Raw genomic sequence first — 24,676 nt, 5'->3', positions numbered from 1 at the left:
TAAAGGTTCTTATTAAATCAATTTTTTATTAGACATATCAATGATTCTTCAAATTTATGATTCTTTATTCCAAATACACGAAGATTGAAAAGGCATTTTCTGTTGGTTTTAGAAATCTTACAGTGAAAATGCTAAAAGGTGCCAGCATCCTTTCCCAAGATTTCGTTAACCGAACCCAAGTAGCAGAAAATGTTTATTTCGTTTTCGTGTATGTCAAAATATAATAGTTTTAAATAAAATGTTTCACATTGGAGGGCCTTCATTTGTATATGTCTAAACGTGGTTTATGATTCAACTGGTAGGAAGGGCTCATGAAATGAGAGTGCAAGACAATATAAAGCTGATTTAATTTATATGAAAATAGTTTGTTTAATGAACATAATTTAATTGAATTCGAATGATATTTGTCTATAACTACTTTAAATCAAATGCTTAACAATTGTTTATTTAATTATGACACTTGCTTACTTTATATATCAACTACTTGTTGAAATAAGTTACTGCATCGGTTTTTCATATAAATATCAATGTTACAGCGTCCACGGTACCTGAAGGGGCAACCATCCAACCGGAAGAGATGCCCTTTGCAGTGGAGTTGGCGAAGAGGCGTAATGCGGCTTCAGTTGCAGTCAGGTTTGCGTAAGGTTATGTGGACAACTTCATCAACAAAGATATGTATTATTTTGCTCACTTTTTGTATAGGTTCATGTTTGCACTATTTGGATAAGCATTGCTTTTTTTAAACAATTCATCTTAAAAGAATGTTTTCACTAAGTAGGTCACTTTATATTTCATAGCCTTATGATGAATTAATTAAAATATCTGGACAACATTTTTAAAGATTCTTATCAAATCAACTATTTTATTAAACATATCAATGAATCTTCACATTTATGATTCTTTATTCCAAATACACGAAGATTGAAAAGGCATTTTCTGTTGGTTTTAGAAATCTTACAGTGAAAATGCTAAAAGGTGCCAGCATCCTTTCCGAAGATTTCTTAAACCGAACACGAGTAGCAGAAAATGTTTATTTCATTTTCGTGTATGTCAAAATATAATAGTTTTAAATAAAATGTCCCACATTGGAGGGGTTTCATTAGTATAAGACTTAACGTGGTTTATGATTAAAATGGTAGGAAGGGCTCATGAAATGAGAGTGCAAAACAATAGAAAGCTGATTTAATTCATATGAAAATATTATGTTTAACGAATAAAATTGAATTTATTTCGAATGATAACTGTCTATTACTACTTTAATTCACATGTTTAACAATTGTTTATTTAATTATGACACTTGCTTACTTTATATAACAACTACTTATTGAAATAAGTTACTGCATCGTTTTTTTTTCCATATAGATATCAATGTTAAGCGTCCACGGTACCGGAAGGGGCAACCATCAAACCGGAAGAGATGCCCTTTGCAGTGGAGTTGGCGAAGGGGCGTTATGCGGCTTCTGTTGCAGTCAGGTTTGCGTAAGGTTATGTGGACAACTTCATCAACCAAGATATGTATTATTTTGCTCACTTTTTGTATAGGTTTATGTTTGCACTATTTGGATAAGCATTGCTTTTTTTAAACAATTCATCTTAAAAGAATGTTTTCACTAAGTAGGTCACTTTATATTTCATAGCCTTATGATGAATTAATTGAAATATATGTATTACATTTTTAAAGGTTCTTATTAAATCGATTATTTTATTAAACATATCAATGATTCTTCAAATTTATGATTCTTTATTCCAAATACACGAAGATTGAAAAGACATTTTCTGTTGGTTTTAGAAATCTTACAGTGAAAATGCTAAAAGGTGCCAGCATCCTTTCCCAAGATTTCGTTAACCGAACCCAAGTAGCAGAAAATGCTTATTTCGTTTTCGTGTATGTCAAAATATAATAGTTTTAAATAAAATGTTTCACATTGGAGGGCCTTCATTTGTATATGTCTAAATGTGGTTTATGATTAAACTGGTAGGAAGGGCTCATGAAATGAGAGTGCAAGACAGTATAAAGCTGTTTAGTTCATATGAAAATATTGCGTTTAATGAACATAATTTAATTGAATTCGAATGAAATTTGTCTTTAACTACTTTATATCACATGCTTAACAATTGTTTATTTAATTATGACACTTGCTTCCTTTATTTATCAACTACTTATTAAAATAAGTTACTGCATCGTTTTTTCATATAAATATCAATGTTACAGCGTCCACGGTACCTGAAGTGGCCAACCATCCAACAGGAAAAGATGCCCTTTGCAGTGGAGTTGGCGAAGAGGCGTTATGCGGCTACATTTGCAGTCAGGTTTGCGTAAGGTTATGTGGACAACTTCATCAACAAAGATATGTATTATTTTGCTCACTTTTTGATAAAAGTTTTTGTTTGCACTATTTGGCTCAGCATTGTTTTTTTAAACAAGTCATCTTTAAAGAATGTTTTCACTAAGTAGGTCACTTTATATTTAATAGCCTTAAGATGAATTAATTAAAATATATGGACATCATTTTTAAAGGTTCTTATTAAATCAATTATTTTATTAAACATATCAATGATTCTTCGAATAAATTATTCTTTTTTCCAAATACACAAAAATTGAAAAGGCATTTTCTGTTGGTTTTAGAAATCTTACAGTGAAAATGCTAAAAGGTGCCAGCATCCTTTCCCAAGATTTCGTTAACCGAACACGAGTAGCAGAAAATGTTTATTTCATTTTCGTGTATGTCAAAATATAATAGTTTTAAATAAAATGTCCCACATTGGAGGGGTTTCATTAGTATAAGACTTAACGTGGTTTATGATTAAAATGGTAGGAAGGGCTCATGAAATGAGAGTGCAAAACAATAGAAAGCTGATTTAATTCATATGAAAATATTATGTTTAACGAATAAAATTGAATTTATTTCGAATGATAACTGTCTATTACTACTTTAATTCACATGTTTAACAATTGTTTATTTAATTATGACACTTGCTTACTTTATATATCAACTACTTGTTGAAATAAGTTACTGCATCGTTTTTTTTTCCATATAAATATCAATGTTAAGCGTCCACGGTACCGGAAGGGGCAACCATCCAACCGGAAGAGATGCCCTTTGCAGTGGAGTTGGCGAAGGGGCGTTATGCGGCTTCTGTTGCAGTCAGGTTTGCGTAAGGTTATGTGGACAACTTCATCAACAAAGATATGTATTATTTTGCTCACTTTTTGATATAAGTTTTTGTTTGCACTATTTGGCTCAGCATTGTTTTTTTAATCAATTCATCTTAAAAGAATGTTTTCACTAAGTAGGTCTCTTTATATTTCATAGCCTTAAGATGAATTAATTAAAATATATGAACATCTTTTTTAAAGGTTCTTATCAAATCAACTATTTTATTAAACATATCAATGATTCTTCGAATAAATGATGCTTATTTCCAAATACATGAAAATTGAAATGGCATTTTCTGTTGGTTTTAGAAATCTTACAGTGAAAATGCTAAAAGGTGCCAGCATCCTTTCCCAAGATTTCTTTAACCGAACTCGAGTAGCAGAAAATACATTTTTCATTTTCTCGTGTTTATATATAGATATAAACTTAATATTGCACATTGGATGGGCTTAGTTTGATATGTGTTTATTAGCTCTGTAATTCATTTTGTTAACGTTTGATTATTTGATGATGAAACTTTATTTAATAATATATATTTAACGGGTTTTTTAGTATCAATGACTGCGTCCGTTCAATATTTCAGCATTTGTCCCACCATCCGGTTTGGAATCGATGCCCCATGCATTAAGCTTTGGATGACTTTCACGTATGATACTTGGACAGAAGCAGGTGAGCGTTGTGTATAAAACTTGAGTTTGAAATAAACGATCTAACAATGATTCGGTTATACACATGGTCAATTGTAATATTGATGAAAAATGCTTACAGTCACTGTACAGGGGATACTAGTGTTATTGATTGTCAATTCGTTCTTGCAAAATGATCGTATTGTTTCTACCTTGACCTCTCTAAGAATAAGGGGGATATACTTACCGTTTAAGCACTGTTGTCAGCGCTCATTCTTTACAGCGTTGTTCAGAACCATCACACGATTAGGTTACATACCTCAATATCATATTAAATTATTTTTAAGGGAATTTGGGATTTTCACAAATAACTTTCATACTCTTTATTTAGTTGACTTGATACAATTGTTTACGGTCATCAAACAATAACGTTACATACCTCCTTGTTATTGACTTAGAAATTTTGGGTTTTTACTCAGATATGAAATGGCGTTCATTAAATGGATTTTACTCTTAACAGTTGTACACGGCCATCTTATAATACGATTACATAATTTCATATTATCCTAAATACAAACTATTACCCTCGAGCGACTTTATTTTTAATGATGATGATTATTTTTAACCCTCACTTGACCCATATGTGGTTCAATATTTCAGTGGCCAGGGAACCGGAAGTGTCCCACCTTACAACTCGAAGTGATACCTCTTGCAACCTGAACGATACTCCATCAGTGGCATTTGCAATGGTACGAATTGATCAAAGATTGCCTGTTTGAATTTTAGAACTTAAATAAAGATAATATTTAATTGAAATATCATAATTACAATATAACTCTAGGTCGTTTGAATGGCATTCGTACAACTGATCTTGTTATGTTAAAGGATGAAGACTTTGTCATCAAGATACCTAAACATAATTGATAGTTTGTTGTTGAATACAATTTCAGCCCGAAGGCCGCACATACCTGTCTTTCATTAAGCACTTTTGGCCATGGGTGACAACTTAGTGATGACACAATGGGTAACACCTCACTGATGACACAATGGCTTGGGTGCTAAACAGGATCAGGCTTTTCACGGGAAACACAATGGGAAATGAAATATTCAAGACGCTCTCTTTTTGGGCCTTGTGTTGATCGATAAGACTTTTAACATTTATGTGACAACCTTATATTGATGTGACATTATATTAATTGTTATGTTACATTCTTATACTGAAGTGACTCATATGTTGATTTAACATTCTTAAGTTGTTGTGACATTTCAATGTTTGTGACATTAGTAAATTGATCTGACATTCTTATATTGACGTGACATATCGATGCGCTGTTCTTATATCGATGTGACGTTCTTATGTTGATGGTTCAACCATACAATGATGTAACCTTCTTTTTGTGATGTGACATTCTTCCATTGTCAGTTTTACAGTAAGTTATTGCGCGAGTTCTTGAAGATACAGGTATTAATTGTTTTTATTTGATGTTTGTATACATGTTTGATGTGTTTATACATGGATGCATGTCCGGATGGATTCCGTAGTTCCTATATTCTGAGGAATGAATTAGGGGTTATCTTATTAAATTAAAGGCTTAGTTTAAAGAATGTATGGCATGATAATCCCCTGCTGTGCATCTCCTGTTAATAGCACTGTTGTCACAAAAGGGGCCAATTTCCTGTGTGTTCGTTTATTGGCTCAGGGCCATTTAGGTTCCATTTTTATAATAAGATATCAAGAATTGCACAGCAGGATACTCAGATCGATTGGAGATCTGATAAGACAATAAGGCAATAAGATTAAGATCAATTAACAGAGGTTGTGTACAAATACACGTTTTTTGGTTGTTGTTGGTTTTTGGGTGGGGGGGGGGGTCACTTGTAGAAGGCTTAAACTAGGCCTTTAAGCCCTGCGTGCATTGCTACGGTAACACGTTTCATCCACCGGGTGTTTTTCGTGGGCGGCTGTCATTCCTATGAAGGATATATGATCGAATCTGTTAGAATTAGAGGTGCAATTAAGACTCTTTGAAACTTTGTAATTATTTATTTTTGACGACTGGTAGTATACAGGTTGGATCAGGGCATGTGCCAGTATGTTCGAGCTTTTCAGTGTTGTTAAAGTATTTAGATATGTTTTTCGGACAACTTTTCTAAATTACCTTTTGAATAACTTAGCAATATTTATGGCATTTAATAAATGCTCGTTTTTCATTCAAACGGTGTTTGTTTTCCTTAAATCCATACTAGTTCGACTTCCCTGTACATAACATACGTAACTTTGACCTTGGACAATTATATAAATGTAGAGAATTTGCTTTATAAGAAATTGTATGCGTTTGTGTGCTCCAACATGTGCAAAAATAAATATCGAAGTCTTGCCCCATGCAATTATGTGTTTGTCTTTTGTGCGGAGGGACGTTAAGACTATCTTTACAGTATTATATTGTATCAAACTTTAATGATTTTGTTTGAACTTAATAAATATTAAATTTATTTTTTCGTTGTGTTTAATTCTTTGATAAACAAATATTTAAGTTTTTGGGAATACCCAGTCAAGGTATTGAGTAAGGTCCAAATGTGAATTGGTTACCCTACATGAGAGATGTTTGCGTGCAACCACTATCTAGCAAGGACTATTACCTCGTTTTAACAAAGCCGACATTGACCTTGTAGTGGCACTCTTATTCAAAACACGCATGTATAACCATCATAAATTTTAATTGATAAACCTTTAACTACTTACTAAATAATGCATTTATGAAAACTATAAATAACTGATAACAGAATTGTAACTGTTCATTTAATAGGTGAAACGCCAAAAAAAAATTGGTGAGCGCTAAAAGATTTACTGTGATAAACTTCTTCTTATAAGGTAGAAATACCGTGTTTTCTGCACCTTTCTCTCCAATTAAACTTGGTATCCATCCGACATATAAACCATTTTTTTCGACATTTATTCATCGTTTTTGGTATATTCAAACAAATTTGTGGTAATTCTTATTTGGGAATATGAGTACATCTTTAAAGTAATTGTGTCTACCAAAGCAGTAATGCAAAAACATACAAGATATAACACTTATAAACGTTCAACCCAATGCGAGAAGCGTGGACACATGGGGGACTTAAGACCGCGCATGAATCCTGACAAGAGGATTTTGAACTATAATAATCATATGACACAGAAAACATCATTTTCTTGAAATTAAAAGTTATTGATATGCTTTTTAGCGAATCTACTTGGTATTTCCAATATCCCTGATATATGCAATCAGTCGAACGACCTTATAGAACACTGTATAATCAGTGTGGAGTCATTTTGGTTTACTTCTTTGGTATACTAATGAACTCATTATATATATTCACCTAAATGTGCACAGTGTTAGTATCAGGTATGTAAATGATACAAAACAAAAAAAAATAAAAAAAATATGGGGTGTGAGCGGGAGGAGTACATTCTGTCACCCAGACTTTTTCATTCCATTCATCTAATATATACATAGTAAACATATCTATTAAAGATAGCTTTATAATTCACTTACCTTTGTGCCACGCAAAAGTTATCGCTCAAACCGGGGTGCAAAGTAACCTAAATGTTGGACTTAGGTTTTGACAGTCTAGCGACTGATTTTTTAGATAAATTTAGGGAAAAAACTCAAGCGCTAGATAAATTAATGGCTGGACTGGCCGGAACCGAAGTCCAAATTTCAGGAGCAATGTAGTAATCATCGACTATATCATCATCATCATCATCATCATCATCATCATCGGCGCACGATCCCTGGACCTCTCAGTAAAAATGCCGTTAAAATTGTTCATTTTTACTGAGACTCAAATGATATTTCTTGAACGTTATTTTTCATTCATAGAATAAAATAACAATAGGTGGAACAAATATGTAACTTCAATCAAAGAAAGTTATACTGACAAGAGAGTGGCGTAGCTACATATAACCCTTTGTAGGCCCAGGCAAACAACTTTTATGGGAAATGATACATTTGAATAACCCAAAAATGATACAAAAAATAAAAGCTACTCAACCACTTTGGACAAGTCACTGAAGATTGTTTTATTTTAACGTTGCAATAAAGTATTATTGAGTGTGTTAAATGTGCATATAAAAGTCTCCAAACTCACATAGCATCATCGGGTCTACAAATATTTTAGGCCCTAGCTACGCCCATGAACAAAATACGTAATTCTAACATCACGATGCTTGTTCGAGATATCCATGGGAAACAACGCCGTAAAACAATATTTTGACTAGTTGTCTCCCTTGGACCACACATATACACAGGAAATGTGCTCCCATAATGCAATTTTCAAAATGGTGGAACAAGTGGAATGCCTATGAGAACTGTCAATTTTGAATTTTTGTAAACTTTTAAATGAAATGCACGAAACTGCATGCATATTTTGATAGTATTTCAACGACATTAGTGACTTCTGTGATTTAATGAAAGAAACATGTCCAGCTTTCACGCAGTTGGTGGAATTCAAGTTGATATTGTACCGGAATCAAATCCATCAAATCGCCACGAGAAGAGTTTAGGACTTTTGACAACAAAATTTGTTTCACTGCTACAGGAGGCGAAAGATGGTGTTTTGGACTTGAAAGTCGTATGTTTACTCTAAATTTTACGGCAGAATAGCATGAATGTTTTAGGAAAAATAATTAAAATGCAACTTTCAAAGTTTTTTCCTAAAGTTATAGAATATCAATTGTACTATGTTTCTTGATTTACAATATCTCGTTCATATGAATATGCATGAGGCATGGTTGGCGAGTATGCATGCGAAATTCGATCTGGAAAACTAAACTTTCAAGTGCCTATAACATCATTATATGTATCTTAAATTTTTTTCTCTAAAATTTGGTTTGGTAATGTATTTGTATAATATTAATATAAAAACAATAAAATAAAACATAAGAAGGCGTCTTTCGGTAACTTTCATGCATATTTCGGTAATTTTATCCGTCTTTCGGTAAATAATCGTATTTCAGTAAGTCCAGTATCTGATGGGAGACAACTCTTCTTTCAATGAAATCACACGTTACAACTTACTACTCTTTAATAACCCTGTACCATCAGTTTTATCTCGCAGACAAGAGGTCTAAGTGGCTGATTTATATTGATCAGGCAGACCATGATCAACTTGAGCTTTCGCTAGAATACATTTTCTATGGGAGAACATTAGTAGGAGTCTCTATGCAACCGTCTCTGTGGCCTAGTGGTTAAGCTGCAGAAGCTACGGAGCTGGAGGTCGTGGGTTCAATCCCTGGCCGCCTCATACCAAAAGACGTTAAAAATTGGTACAACTAGCTCCCTTGCCTGGCGCTCGGCATTTAAAGGGTAGTGCTTGGAAAAGTGATGTGCTCAGTACTGGTTTAACCCAGGAAAGTTGTACCCCGTGTATTGGTGCTCTACACCAAGCACATAAAAGAACCAAGGGGTCTCTTCGAAAAAGAGCTAGGGTATCGCTCCCGGACTTCCTTGTATCCCACCAATGTCTCTTCAGTGTGCTGTCTCTTCAGCAAAAACAAAGGACCCCGTTGGAAATAAGTGCTTGCACTTTTACGGGTTATCCTTGACCGCAAGGTCTAAAGAAATACATACGAGTCAGATTTCAAAATAGCCCTAGGTTTCATTGCTGAACAGATTACCATATACTGTAAGGTTACCTGGCTTTTTCCATAGTACCCACAAATTCCAACTATCAGACCCATTCCCAAAGCAAAATATAACATATTTTTCCAAATCTTCAGAAAAATTCCAAATCAAAAATTGAAAAAAAAAGATATATTTTTTATTTTTTTGGTTAGAAAGTATTTTGACTTGTTCTGGTTCATTTTCAACATCCTAATAAATTTTGTGATGTAAAGTTTCTTTGATAATTGTACTCGGAAATAATTGATTTTCATCACATTCAGAGATAAGTATGAATAGATTTTTTGTCATGATTTTTTGCAATAGATATTTACACCCCAAGGGTTTATATTTTTGTGTCTTTTTAAGGGAAAATAAATAAATATTAAATCATTTTCTAATTTGCAGGAGACTAGACAGCTTTTTCTTTTAACCGTAAAATTTCCCAATTTCGGCATTTTCATGACGCAAAATTTCCCAAAATGTCTAAGGTCAAGAAAATGGGCAGAAAAAGCCCTGGTTTAAAACTTTTGCATTATCAGAATATTTATGTTCTTGCAGGCTGCAGATCAGCTTGCAGTTCGACAGAAGAGGAGAATCTACGATATAACAAATGTGCTTGAAGGCATAGGGCTTATCGAGAAGAAATCCAAAAACAGCATTCAATGGAAGTATGTCACTTAGTTTATAATGTGCATATTGGTAATCTGTATCAGTGTATGTTATATACAATTATACACTTAAAAGGACACTCTTATTTAAAATCAATGCATACACATTTATAACAAACATTACTAAATAATGCATTTATGGAAAAAATTAAATACTCATAACAGGATTATAATCGTGTATTTAATAGCTGAAACACACAAATATTAAATGACTGGTGAGTGCTTAAAGATTTACAGTAATCAACTATCAACTCCTCAGGTAGAAATACCATGTTGTATGCACCTTTCTTTCAAATTAAAAATGGTAAACCATTGTTCTATTGAACCATTCGATATTTATTCATCCTTTTTAGTAAATTTAAACAATTGTATTAATTGTGGTACATCTTATTTGGGAGTAGGACAGTAAGAGAGCATCTTTAATGATGATATACTCAAGTCTGTTTGGGATTGAAATATTTGAGCTTGGTGACTTCACTCAACTATAGAGACTTTGAAATTTCAATTTCTTCTAGGATTTTAATCTGATTTTAGAAAAGATAGGGTGCTACGAAAGAGGGACATGGTGCTAAGGGAGAAAAGGGCATATTTAATAACGCTGTGAAGAACTTGGAACATTATGTATTTGGTGTCAAAGACAATGTAAGGAATATTGTTTTAGTAAACATTTGGAATGGGGCTGAACTTCAGCCCCAATTTGGTGAGAAAAGAACCTGCAATGTTTGCATTCAATGTTTCAGTGTTCTCAATAAGAATGGACGGTTCAAATGGCAATAGGGCCAGTTCAAATTTGAAAAACTTAATGAATTTTCAGTAGAATAAGTAGAAGCTGGTCGTTTACTATTTGAGACGGTTCAACTGAAACTAATTGAGAACCCTGATGTTTTAATAATATGGTTAACATATTCATGTACCATGATGTATTTGCTATTTACTACTTTCAGGGGTGGTGGACCAAAGAGCAATACCACAGAAATCTCTGACAAGCTGTATGGCATCCAAGACGAACTAGATGAGCTTGCACGGCAGGAAGAATTACTGGACCAGCATAAAAACTGGGTACAACAGAGCATTAAAAATGTTACAGATGAGGCAGAAAATACCAGGTGTGTGTTAGCACGATGGCATGACATGTATATTTAATAAATTGTTTACAGTTTTTGTTTATGTTAAAGAAATTGTTTATTTATATCAATTACTACTGTATAGAGTATAATAATATTTTTACGTGATAACCTATAAACAATCTTCAGCTTGAAAACTAAAACTAAAACATTAATTTATTTCACAGTAATGTCTATTAAAAGAGAATGTTTATTGATATATCATGTTATAGTTAGATGACAAGAATTAAGATCTTAATAATTAAGAATGGCCTGAGTGAGCCAAGCGAACGAGCCCTTCTTAATCATTTAGGTTTTAATTCAGGTCTTCTAACTGTATGGATTGTGTTTTGGATGAGTGGCAGTGGGCGGACCTTTAAACACCTACAAAAGTTGAAATTCTTTATGATTAAGCTTAGTACTTGGAGGTATCTCATTGTTTCTCAAGTTTCTGAACTTTGTCACATTTTCTGTTTTTCAATGTTCTCATGTGAAACTGATATATATATATATTTCAGATTAGCCTATGTGACACATGAAGATATATGTCGGCATTTCAAGGGCGATACTTTATTAGCAATACAGGCACCCACAGGGACTCATTTGGAGGTCCCCATTCCAGAAATAGTGAGTTTGGTCAACATATACAAAGTTTTTTATCGACTGAATATGGGCCCCATTCACAATACAAAAAGTATAATGCACATGAATATTCACTAAAATCAGACCCACAATTCACAGGTAAAAAACAACATTTCTTTCTTAATTAATCATTCAATGACTAGTAAAAATATGTTTAAATGCACTTTAAGGTGCATGGTGATAAACATCGAATACAAGCCGTGGGGCGTTATTCATAAAAAAAGTAATTTCCTATTAAACCTCATTTATTCTCAGTAAAGTTTCTCACTTTAATATCGTATGATGTAATTGCTTTATAATAATTTTTTATTTATTTAATAATTTTTAATTTATTTAATTTTTTATATTCGATTTCATTAGACATTAGAAATACATTTATCCTTTTATATAAAAAAAAAAACACTTATACTTTATATCTTACTATGAAATTTTAAGAAATTGACTTAATTTAAATCTCAATATATGTTATGAATACCAGCCCCTGCTCTTTAACAAACAATCTTTAACATGTATTTTAAGGTAATAAAGTTCATCCAATTGCATATCGTTTACTTTGAGTATTAGCAACTGAGGTTTCCAATATCGAAAGTTATTTCTATTCAATTTTGGCGAAAAGATTTGTCCGGTAGGTCCATGATAGGATAGGTTATTCACTCAGGTTTTTTCCAATATTTAAGCAATCTTCAGCAATTGAAATCAGTTTTTTTAAAACTGGCTTGATATATTGATCTTCTTTTCACAGGGCCCAGGCTTCAAAAAAACCTACCAAATAAACCTGAAGAGCAACTCAGGTCCAATCAACGTTTTATTGGTGAACAAAGACTCTGAGAATCAGTCTCCCGTTGTTGTTCAAGTACCGCCTGCAGATGAGGACCTAGCTGCTCAAGCAATAGCTGCAGCTCAGGCTGATCAAAACACCAACCCTAACACCTCCGTTCTGCCCAAACACACGAAGGTAAGCATTGTTGAAAACTCTTATCTTGTCAAGTTAAGGGTTTTATTTTATGCTTTCTGGTGGTTTATAGATTTTTGATATCTGTTTTGAAATTTTCGCCTTTTTCATTGTCCAAATCGATGCAGCTGGGACAACATATATATCAATGACGCCAATTGTGAGAGTTTGACATCATCAACAATTAAATGCACTTTTGTCATAAAAAAACAATTAACGTCTTGTCAAATGAGATTGAAGCATAAAAATAGAAATAATTTGTTTCAATGGGAATTCAATTTTTAGCTCGACTATTCAAAGAATAAGGAGAACTATCCTACTCACACAAGCGTCGGCGTCTGCGTCGGCGTCACCCCTTGGTTAAGGTTTGCTTGCAAGCACACATAGGTTAATATCTCAGCAACTACTTGAGGTATTGCATTGAGACTTTATACAATGGTACTCAACCATCCAACCTACTTAATTAACCAAGTTAGATAACTCTAGTTTGCATTCAATGCAAAAAATCGGCCTTTATTATTTAACTTAGAAATTCTGGTTAAGGTTTTATGTGCAAGTACACATAGGTTAATATCTCAGCAACTACTTGAGGTATTGCATTGAGACTTGATACAATGGTACTCAACCATCCAACCTACTTAATTAACCAAGTTAGATAACTCTAGTTTGCATTCAATGCAAAAAATCGGCCTTTATTATTTGACTTAGAAATTCTGGTTAAGGTTTTGTGTGCAAGTACACATAGGTTAATATCTCAGCAACTGCTTGAGGTATTGCATTGAGACTTGATACAATGGTGCTCAACCATCCAACCTACTTAATTAACCAAGTTAGATAACTCTAGTTTTCATTTAATGCAAATAATTGCCCTTTATTATTTGACTTAGAAATTCTGGTTAAGGTTTTGCGTGCAAGCACACATTGGTTAATATCTCAGCAACTACTTGAGGTATTGCATTGAGACTTTATACAATGGTACTCAACCATCCAACCTAATAAATTAATCAAGTTAGATAACTCTAGTTTGCATTTAATGCAAAATAATTGCCCTTTATTATTCGACTTAGAAATTCTGGTTAAGGTTTTGTAACCACATTTAAGTCAATATCTCAGCAAATATATCATGTATTGCATTGAAACTTTAGATATATTTCCAACAATATAACCTACTAAATAAATGAAGTAAGGTAACACTTTTTTTTAATATAATGCAAATTATGGGCCTTTATTATTTGACTTAGAAATTCTGGTTAAGGTTTTGCATGTAAGCACACATAGGTTAATATCTCAGCAACTACTGGATGTATTGCATTGAGACTTGGTACTCAACCATCCAATGTACTTAAATAACCAAGTAAGATAACTCTAGTTTGCATTAAATTCAAAACATGGCCCCTTTTTTATTCGACATAGTAATTCTGGTTAAGGTTTTGCATGTAACCACTTTTAAGTCAATACCTCAGCGAATACATCATGTATTGCATTAAAACTTTACACACAGGCTCCCAACAATTTAACCTTCTTATTTAATCAAGTAAGATAACTTTCATATTATATAATTTTTGCCCCTTTATTATGCGACTTAGAAATTCTGGTTAAGGTCTTGGATGTAAGCACACATAGAATAATATCTCAGCAACTACTTGATGTGTTGCATTGAGACTTTATACAGTAGTATTCAACCACCCAACCTAATTGAATAACCAAGTTAGATAACTGGTTTTTTTTTGCAAATAATAGCCCTTTATTATTACACTTAAAAAATCTGGTTAAATTTTTGCATGTAACCACATTTATGTTAATATCTCCGCTCATCATGTATTGCATTGAAATCTAATCTAACAGTGATCAATGCATGTTTCGCCAAAACTTTTCAATCCTTATACTGAAAAGCGGCGGAATAGTCGAGCGCGCTGTCTCTGTGACAGCTCTTGTTATTTTATTGCTTGAATGTGTACTTGAAGTTCACATATTTTCTTGCCCATTCAATGAAATTAATTTGATGTACCACCAAGACAATTACTTTCTATAGCCTTTTTATTAACTAACTCCTTATATTAAAAGGTAATTTTAGAATTACATGGTAAATGGGCAAGTTGTTTCAATTTATTATGTTTCTCTAACATAAATAAATATATGAAAATATGAAAAAGTAATATCTACCATACATCATGTATTTACATAATTGTTATTATGCCCCCCTTCGAAGAAGAGGGGTATATTGCTTTGCACAGGCATGTCGGTATGTCGGTCGGTCGGTCCGTCGGTCCGTCGGTACACCAAAGCTTGTCCGAGTGATAACTCAACAATTCCTGGACGTATGGTCATCAAACTTCACATGAAGGTTGGGCCTGACCAGTAGATGAACCCCTATTGATTTTGGGGGTCATCAGGTCAAGGTCACAGTGACCTTTAATGGTAAAATAATTTTAAAGCTTGTCCGAGTGATAACTCAACAATGCCTGCACCCATGGCCCTCAAACTTGACATGGAAATTGGGCCTGACCAGTAGATGACCCCTATTGTTTTTGGGGGTCATCAGGCCAAAGGTCAAGGTCACAGTGACCTTGAATGATAAAAGGTTGTCCGAGTGATAACGTGACAATGCCTGCACCCATGGCCCTCAAACTTGACTTGGAGGTTGGGCCTGACTAGTAGGTGAACCCTATTGTTTTTGGGGCTCATCGGGTCAAAGGTCAAGTTCACAGTGACCTTGAATGGTAAAAGGTTGTCTGATTGATAACTCAACAATGCCTGCACCCATGGCCCGCATAATTGACTTGGAGGTTGGGCCTGACCAGTAGATGACCCCTATTGTTTTTGGGGGTCAACGGGCCAAAGATCAAGGTCACAGTGACCTTGTATGGTAAAAGGTTGTCTGAGTGATAACTCAACAATGCCTGCACCCATGGCCCGCATAATTGAATTGGAGGTTGGGCCTGACCAGTAGATGACCCCTATTGTTTTTGGGGGTCATCGGGCCAAAGGTCAAGGTCACAGTGACCTTGAATGGTAAAAAGTTGTCTGAGTGATAACTCGACAATGCCTGCACCCATGGCCCTCATAATTGAATTGGAGGTTGGACCTGACCAGTAGAAGACCCTTATTGTTTTTGGAGGTCATCGGGCCAAAGGTCAAAGTCACAGTCACCTTGAATGGTTAGAGGTTTTCCGTGTGATAACTTGACAATGCCTGCACCCATGGCCCCCAAACTTGACTTGGAGATTGGGCCTGACCAGTACATGACCCCTATTGTTTTTTGGGGTCATCTGGCCAAAGGTCAAAGTCACAGTCACCTTGAATGGTTAGAGGTTTTCCGTGTGATAACTTGACAATGCCTGCACCCATGGCCCTCAAACTTGACTTGGAGATTGGGCCTGACCAGTACATGACCCCGTATGTTTTGGGGGGTCATCAGGCCAAAGGTCAATGTCACAGTGAACTTGAATGGTAAAAGGTTGTCCAAGTGATAACTTGACAATGCCTGCACCCATGGCCTCAAACTTGACTTGGAGGTTGGGCCTGACCAGTAGATGACCCTTATTGTTTTTGGGGGTCATTGGACCAAAGGCCAAGGTCACATGTACCTTGAATGGTAAAAGGTTGTCCGAGTGATAACTCGACAATGCCTGCACCCATGGCCCTCAAACTTGACTTGGAGAATTGGCCTGACCAGGAGATAAACCCTATGGTTTTTAGGGGTCATCTGGCCAAAGGTCAAGGTCACAGTGACCTGGAATGGTAAAAGGTTGTCAGAGTGATAACTCGACAATGCCTGCACCCATGTCCCTCAAACTTGACTTGGAGGTTGGGCCTGGCCAGAAGATGGTCCCTATTGATTTTAAGGGTCATTGGGCCAAACGTCAAGGTCACAGTGACCTGGAATAGTAAATGGTTATCCGAGTGATAACTCGACAATGCCTGCACCCATGGCCCTCAAACTTGACTTGGAGGTTGGGCCTGGCCAGAAGATGGTCCCTATTGATTTTATGGGTCATTGGGCCAAACGTCAAGGTCACAGTGACCTTGAATGATAAAATGGTTGTCTGAGTGATAACTTGACAATGCCTGCACCCATGGCCCTCAAACTTGACATTTAGGTTTCTGGTGACCAGCTGATGACTCTGGATTTTGAGTTCATAGAGTCAAAGGTCATGGTCATAACACACTCTATCCTCTCACTTTAATGGTCATAATCTTAAAACTGCCTTAACGGCAACAAATCAGCTGTCATTTCGGTCCATGCATATTTCATTCAATTGTCCATATAATCCTGACAACATGGCGCTCAGGGGGGGCATAATGTTTGACAAACATCTCTTGTTTAATTTCTGTACTGTATCTTATTATTTACTCGTATATGAAAATATGATCTTTAATCTTTTCACAGAATCAAAAATCTCAAGCAGCGAAATCTCCACTACGCCCGTCCCAACCTACGGCCACTCCCAACGAGCGCATGGCAACTAGGTCGTCTCCACGGAAACAAGGTCAAGGCAGCAATCAAGCATCTACCTCACTCGGACTACCAACAGGAATGGAAACAGGGCTTCCAAGCGATATGCTATTTTTGAAAAATGATATGGGTAAGGTTAACTATACACAGGTAGAACCATGACACTGTGATATCTTTTTTTAATGTCATCTTTTGCAGGCTATATGTTAACCTTAATAATTATGAACCCATGAAAACAATTATATGGAATTTTAACATGTATTACATAGCTAACAACACAAGTATTTTTCGCAGTTTTTGCATATCTTTCCATTTTGAAAATTACTGAGTTTGTCTACCATCTAAATCCAAGTTATTTCAATAATAGCGTCAGTATGTGTTTCTGTACTAACCACATTTTTTTACATGTTAAACATACTCGCTGTAAAATGGGAAACCATGGGCGCTATTTTTAAATAGATAAACTCAGCTGAGACAGTGACAAAATATTATTTTTGTATCATTTAATAAGATGTTTTGTCGGCCTCGTAGTAGCTTGTATCGACAATACTAGGCTTGTTATGTGGAAATAATGTATTTGCCAATTTAAGGACTATCTGGTGTCTAGTCCCTTTAAACCTCTGCCTAGTTATCTGAACAAGTTGAAATAATTGACTCGGTGACTGGTCAATTCTTACGTTGTAATTTATTGTATGTATTTTTGAGTACTATGCTGAAATGTTGAAAAAGAAAATGTTTTGTTTTTTAAAAGTAAAAACATAAGATAAAGTAATATTTAAAAAAAATGCTATTTGTTACAACTAAAACTAACCTTAAATAAATATTTTTAGATGGGACTGTGGATGGTGACTTCATTGAAGAGCTCATGACATCAGAAGGTATGGAACATATGGTGGTAGTGATTAAATGATGATCTTATACTGTTGAAAATCATTTGTTTGCAACCAGTTTCGCTGATTTTCAAAATAGATTATTGCCATGGCCCTGTAGTCATGTACATGTACATCAAATTATAATTTGTATTTGTTACATTGTTAAGAACAAGTAGTTCACCCTATTCAGACAAACTTCGTTGGCTCAAACTCCCAAGGACCTGCAAAAATACCTCGGGCTGTAAATAAAGAAATCAGTCTTACATTTAGTTTGAGATGACAAGAAATTCGAGCCAAGCGAGTTTAAGCCATTGGGGTTCGCCTGTTATTGCAATTAATGTGTTAATAAAATCTGCCGTTGTTTTTTTCTTCCAGCATTTGCTCCATTGTTGCGTCTCAGTCCTCCTCCCTCGGATAAAGACTATTATTTCAACCTTGACGATACCGAGGGACCCTGTGACCTCTTTGACGTTCCGCTCATGTCCATGTGAGAGTGTTCTTGCACGTGTTTTTGTGCTAATTTAAGTGTCTCACCTGTGGTTGCGCCATCGGTGGAAAACCAGTGTCGAAAATTTATGTTGGATAAACTATGGTGTGCCATTTGTGTCAGATGAACTTTGTTGATAGAAACTTGATATTGTTAAAAATATTAAGATAGTTCATAAAATTCAGCTCACAATTTTTCCTCATTGAATACTATGTTTGTAAGGTTTTGAACTGACATTGATCTTGTGTCTGATCTGAATAGTGTCCGAAATATGGTACAGTAAAATAAAAAACATGCTCTAGGTTTCTGTACAGTCAGGGATGGTAAAGGGCCTGCCCCAATATAACGAAAATACTTCAATTCTCAATCTCAGTCTCAACTCATTTTACCAATATATAGCATCAAAGGTTTTTTTAAATTCACATGTTCTGACACCTATTAAAAGCGGAAATATTTCTTTGAAATATTGACAAAATCTATCAACACAATCTATGAGAAAATACTCTTTCAAAAAGTATAAAATCTTGCAAGATTTTGAATCATACTATCGGGTATTCTTTTATTTTGGGAATAAGGTTGAGATTGAGATTTGACTAGAGTATTTTTGTGATATTGGAGCCAGATTATTTCTGAAATCAGGATAAAGAGCTTTCAATTTCAAGGGAGCATATTACAGAAGCATCTAATGAAAATTTTATTTAAGTGCACAATTTAGAATCGTTGTATTTCTTGAAAAAAAATGAACATTTTCTACCAGGGAAATAAAACAGTAAATGTAATTGTTGAATTCAAGGAAAAGGTACAAATTTAACTTGAGATGCTGCTGAATTATGGCCCCTGATTGCTGTATTGTTGTAAAGTTTTTGTTCTTTTTGCTTGACACTTTCAATAGACCCTAGAAATGGATCTAAATGGCTTTGTAAACATTCAATGGGGTTCTAAGCCCCTTTACCCTTCTCTTTTTCTGAATTCCTTGTATTCCAAATCAATTTACGGGACTGGGATTTTCTGTTTCTTGTCATCCCTGAATATTTGCAAATACAAATTTATGGTTATTTTTTCCATAATTTTACATTATATTATAATTTTTTATAAAAAATGTGCTATGAACAATGTTCCTTTTTCACTTTGTTTAATAAATAATGTTTCAAGAATTGTTGAATATTTTACCATCTTGTATCTTTGCAATTCTTATAAAAACAAAGATTTTTAATTCTGTTCAAATGGAAGATTTGTAATTGATTTATATACATGTAAATGCCAATCATTGAATATTTGAACCGTGGCTAGCAGATATGGGTCTTATAGAATACAAATGTAGTTAAAAGAGCACAATATAGGTTGATACAAAAACATTTTTTTTTTTATTTAATGCAGTTTAACTCTCTTTACTTTTATGAGCAAAACAAAATATAAATTTGTGTACAGAAAAAAAAAATTCAGCTGTTATAAATATTTGTTTTTTTTTTCAATTAACTGTAATAGCTAAATGGCCTCAAATTCCCCTGTTAAAAAAGAGCCAAAATATTGCTTTTACCTGTACACAAATTTGATATAATAATAGTATTTTGTTTTGATCATTCAAGTCAAATGAGTATAAAAATTTAAAAAAAATGTATCAACCTTTATCATGCCCCTTTAATGTTAGAAATTGTCTGTTTTTAGAATATTTCCTGCATTAAAAAACTAGATTGTTCTGTGCGTCACCTTGGAAGCATCTATGACCTTCTGAAGATGTCACACAAAGAGCCTTGACATTTTATTTGCAATCATAGCAGACTATGATGTCATAATTTCTGTTGATGATGTCATAACTGCTTCCAATGATGTCATAACTGGTACTGCTGATGTCATAACAGCCATTTTTTCAGTAAACATGTTTGCGGCGAATGTTTGCTGTTTGGCTTCCCTCTTGCAGTGTATAAGCTGCGTTGCAACAGGGATACAAAACGTTTGCAAACGTTTTATAAAGGCTCGCCTTACTTAACGCACTGCTGGTACTGCTGATGTCATAAGTGGTACCACTGATGTCATAACTACCACTGATGATGTAATAACTACTTCCTCTGATATCATAACTACCACTGATGATGTCATAAATACTTCTTTTGATGTCACACCTACTATAAGACGTATTTCTGCTGTGCGCGGTTCATTTGTCCATGATTATAAGAATTAGTGTTCAGTGGTGTTGAGATTTTTTGTTTATTACGAAATTCATGTTATAGTTATTTAATTTTACCTTTTGGTAAAAAATGTTGATTATGATAAACTGTTTGTTAATGTATGTTGTTAATATCAAAATCATGGGGACCATTTGAATAGAAATACTGTCATAGATCGATATTTTTGCGTGTTCATTTGTTACCATTCCTTGTGAAATTAGTTCCATAACATTTTCAGTAAAATAAGCTGTGACTTTTATTAGTCCTCTATAGTTCTTATTCATTATGAAATTCATCTCCACAAAAATGCCTATAATTTTTATTTCTTGCCAAAAAAATTATGGCTTTAGATTTACTTTGTCATTTTTTTCACTCTCTTTCATGTACATATTTAGAAATAGTTTGACACAAGCTCTCTATGTTGTTTTATTTCTGGAGGATTTTTTTCAATTATTTATGACTAGTTCAATTATATTTATAGTAGTGTCTACATATCTAGCATGTATAGTATTTGACGCTGTAGTTATTAATGCTGAAAGTACTGAAATGCATAATTATGCGACTGAATAGAAGCATTAAACTCTCAATCTATTCTAAGATTTTGTGGAAAAAATTAGAAAATATTGATATATATAAACTGACCAATGTTTTATTGTTTCGTTTTTTGACACATTGATAACAAAAGAACCAAAAAAATGTTTAGTTACTCCAGCGTGCCACATTTTTTACTTCTTACTTAGAAAAATAGAATGTAAAAATATGGTAGTCTTTATACTGTATATGACCAAAAACAGTCTTAAAAGTATATTGGCAAAAAATAGTTCTTGAATTATGAGCAGTCAAGGATAAATTTATCATTAAGACATGTGTCTAAATCATGGAAGACATTTTATACAATGTCCATAAAAAAAATGTTGATTTATTTGTAATTTATTTTTTTGAGGAAAATCAATTTGAAATAAAACAATTTAGTGTTCTCTCTCCTCATTTTTTCAATAAATGTGACTCGGAAACTTAAGATTTTTAAATTTTCTTGGCCTAAATTTTTATTCAGCATTAAACATCAATAACGAATACAAACTAAAGACTTAAATGTAGATACTATAAGTATTTTGGAGTTCCTTTCATCTTTTTCTTGCTTTCTTCTTTCCTTTCTGATTCTGTTTCTGTAGAGTAGGGATTTAGCTGAGAGTTCTGGAAATGGTGCTGTACCCTGTGCTTCTATTGTTGCTCCATTCAGCATTTTGACCAGAATGTGTACCCTTCTGCCGTCATAGAAAAAAATCCTTAAGATAATCAAATATTTATTCTGTTCTGAATAAAACGTATAATACGATTATAAACATATTTGGCAAGAGAAACTTAATATTACATGATTGCAAATCATCGGTATTCTTATCATTTGCTGACAGATTTGATAATATCAAAGTTCTTCACAGCACGGAACACTGTGCTGTTTTCTCCCTCAGCACTGTGTTCTAAAACCTAGCTGAAACCCTACTGTATGGATATCAATATTTACGCATTCTACAAGTAGTGACCTCTTTTACGTACTAGTTATATTTTTTCTGTATTTTTTTTTTTTAATGGAAAATGTTCGTGCCTTTGCACTGTTTTTGTACATGTGATTTTCATAATCAAATCCTGTACAACGTTTCTCGTAATTTGATTGTGATTCTGTGATAGATTGATAAATGAAAGCAGAATGTGTTTTTTTGCTCAGGAAAAAAACAACACGGAAACGTTTCTTGAAATCATGAAAGTAATATTTAAGAAGAGTTAAATGTGTTGATTTTTGTGTGAAAAAAAAAGATCTAACACATGTTTATATATTTTTGAATCCATTGATTTTTTCTTCCTGATGAAAGTTGTTCACATCATGTAACCATTGTTTAGATTTGTTTTTGTCAGTATGTCTGCACACACATTTCATATTCATATATTTATGGTAAATGGCTATAAGCATTTGATTATCTCACAAGTGATATGTTATGATTGTGATCGATGTTTTTATTTTCATAGAGCATTTTGCTGTTGGTGCCAATTTTAGGCTGTTAAAAATTGTTTGGTTCTGGTCCGTAATTCCACTTTTGGAAACTTCTCCTTGCAAAGAACATTATTGCAAATACTGCTGGAAACAAACAACTTTCTTTTGGCCTGAGAAGAACTTTGCTTCTGTACATGGGGCTGTGATTTTTCTTCTAGCTAATCTTTGTTCATATTTCTATAAAAATTAATGTACTCTGTGATTTATAATGAACAATATTACAAATAGATGTATACATGATTTTTATTGAATTAAAGTTTTAAAGTACTTAAATCCTATAAATTATGAAGTTCACTTTAATAACAAAAAGGACAACAGAAAAAAGTGACTGATAATAGTTTTCTTAATATAAAAAGCGAAATCATAGCCCCGTCAAAGAAGTATTGTTTTATAGCTGTGTTCACCGCCAGTTTACTTGTAGTGAGCTGGTGGGTTTTTGTTTGTACTGCCACATAGCCGGTGGATATTTCTATTTAGTTGAGCTGGGTACTCTGCTGAGAAATAGTTACCTCAGAGATAGTGATGATACATGATTGTAACTTTCTCCACCCACTGGATTTTGAAGCTGTTTAAGTTCAAACGGTATCATGCTATTGAAGATTATTTTTAATGCCAGAAATTTTGATAAGCGAAATTAACACATGGAAGCCGTAAATATGTTAAAGGAATTAGCCTGTACTAATTTGCTTTAAAGAAGAACTTATTAAAAAAATGTTTTGGTAGACTTTGGAAGAAATAACTGAGTTACTTGTCTCTGCAAAGTAGATAGTTAAAATATGAACCAAGAATATCACCTTTAGTACTTTTTTCTGAATGGCCACATTTGATTAATCATATTCTGTTTTTGTGAATGCATACTTTTATCAAATTTGAGGAAAAAAAATAATTTGCCGAACATGTGATCATTGATAAAAATATGCGCTACCCAAGATATAAATCTAGTAATGTTGTTTTCCGGCTAGTAGAACATATCAATATTTTTTTCCAATGATTTATATATAGTCAGGCTTGTATAATTTTTGAAGCGTTTCATAACAATAGAAGGCTATTTCTTGAAAATGTTTGTGATGTACTTGTCATTTCTGATATTCAGGATAATTGTATCATTACTGTGATTGTTATTTGTGGTTGATGGTCAGAGCGGGTGGTGTACAAGGAGTTTCATCAGTGCTTCCAAAAAATAGGTAGCTTTCCATTCTACCTTGAAGAAAACCTGAATAATTGGATGTGGCCAATTACAATTAATGTAACTTTTTAGTGGCTTTAAAGCTGCACTCACACAGATTGAACGTTTTGACAAGTTTTTTTTTGTCTTGGAACGAGCCAATTTTTGGGAAAATCCATGGAAACCAGTTATATAAGACAGCCGACAAAAAATTAAATTATTGCGATCTAAGTTCAAATTTTAATGTGTTATGCATTTTTCTTCAACCATTAGTAATGGTTTAAACCATAAAACATTAATTTTCGAACAGAAATATGAAAATCTGCGATCTGATCTTTTGTCAGCAATCTTTTTATCATTGTTTTTTTTTTTATATTTACGCAAAAATTTGCTCTTTCCAAGACAAAAAATAAAAACGTAAAAGTGGTATATCTGTGAGAGTGCAGCTTTTAATGTGGCAATTTAACATGCACTTTTGTAACTAATAATTTATGTATCTAGGTAGGACTTGTAGGAAGTTAGATTAGAATTCATTATACTCTATGTATGTTGTGGCTAAAAACATTATTTTGTTTGTGACATTATATTGCCATGTCTCCAGTCTGTGAGGACAGTAAACGTGAACAAAGTCTTTGGTGTTCTGTGTTACTTTGTTATAGAGATCGGTTGGTTCAGTGTGCTTGAATT

The 24,676-nt window shown here is 33.7% G+C and overlaps 1 protein-coding gene across 1 annotated transcript; it reads left to right on the top strand.

Moving 5' to 3' along the window:
- The first annotated feature begins 8,126 nt into the window (after positions 1-8,126).
- On the top strand, positions 8,127-24,618 carry LOC128243758 (transcription factor E2F5-like). The gene is made up of 8 exons (XM_052961684.1): positions 8,127-8,401; positions 9,991-10,100; positions 11,045-11,206; positions 11,722-11,830; positions 12,588-12,800; positions 17,188-17,383; positions 18,084-18,131; positions 18,501-24,618. Exons 1-8 carry the CDS (start codon positions 8,249-8,251, stop codon positions 18,614-18,616), a joined length of 1,107 nt encoding a protein of 368 aa, XP_052817644.1. The 5' UTR covers positions 8,127-8,248; the 3' UTR covers positions 18,617-24,618.
- Positions 24,619-24,676: the final 58 nt, after the last annotated feature.

This window comes from Mya arenaria, chromosome 8 (genome assembly GCF_026914265.1).
Source record: "Mya arenaria isolate MELC-2E11 chromosome 8, ASM2691426v1".
NCBI classification, from domain to species: domain Eukaryota; kingdom Metazoa; phylum Mollusca; class Bivalvia; order Myida; family Myidae; genus Mya; species Mya arenaria.
The sequence above is the reverse complement of the archived record's forward strand: the minus strand, read 5'-3'. Positions and strand labels throughout refer to the sequence as shown.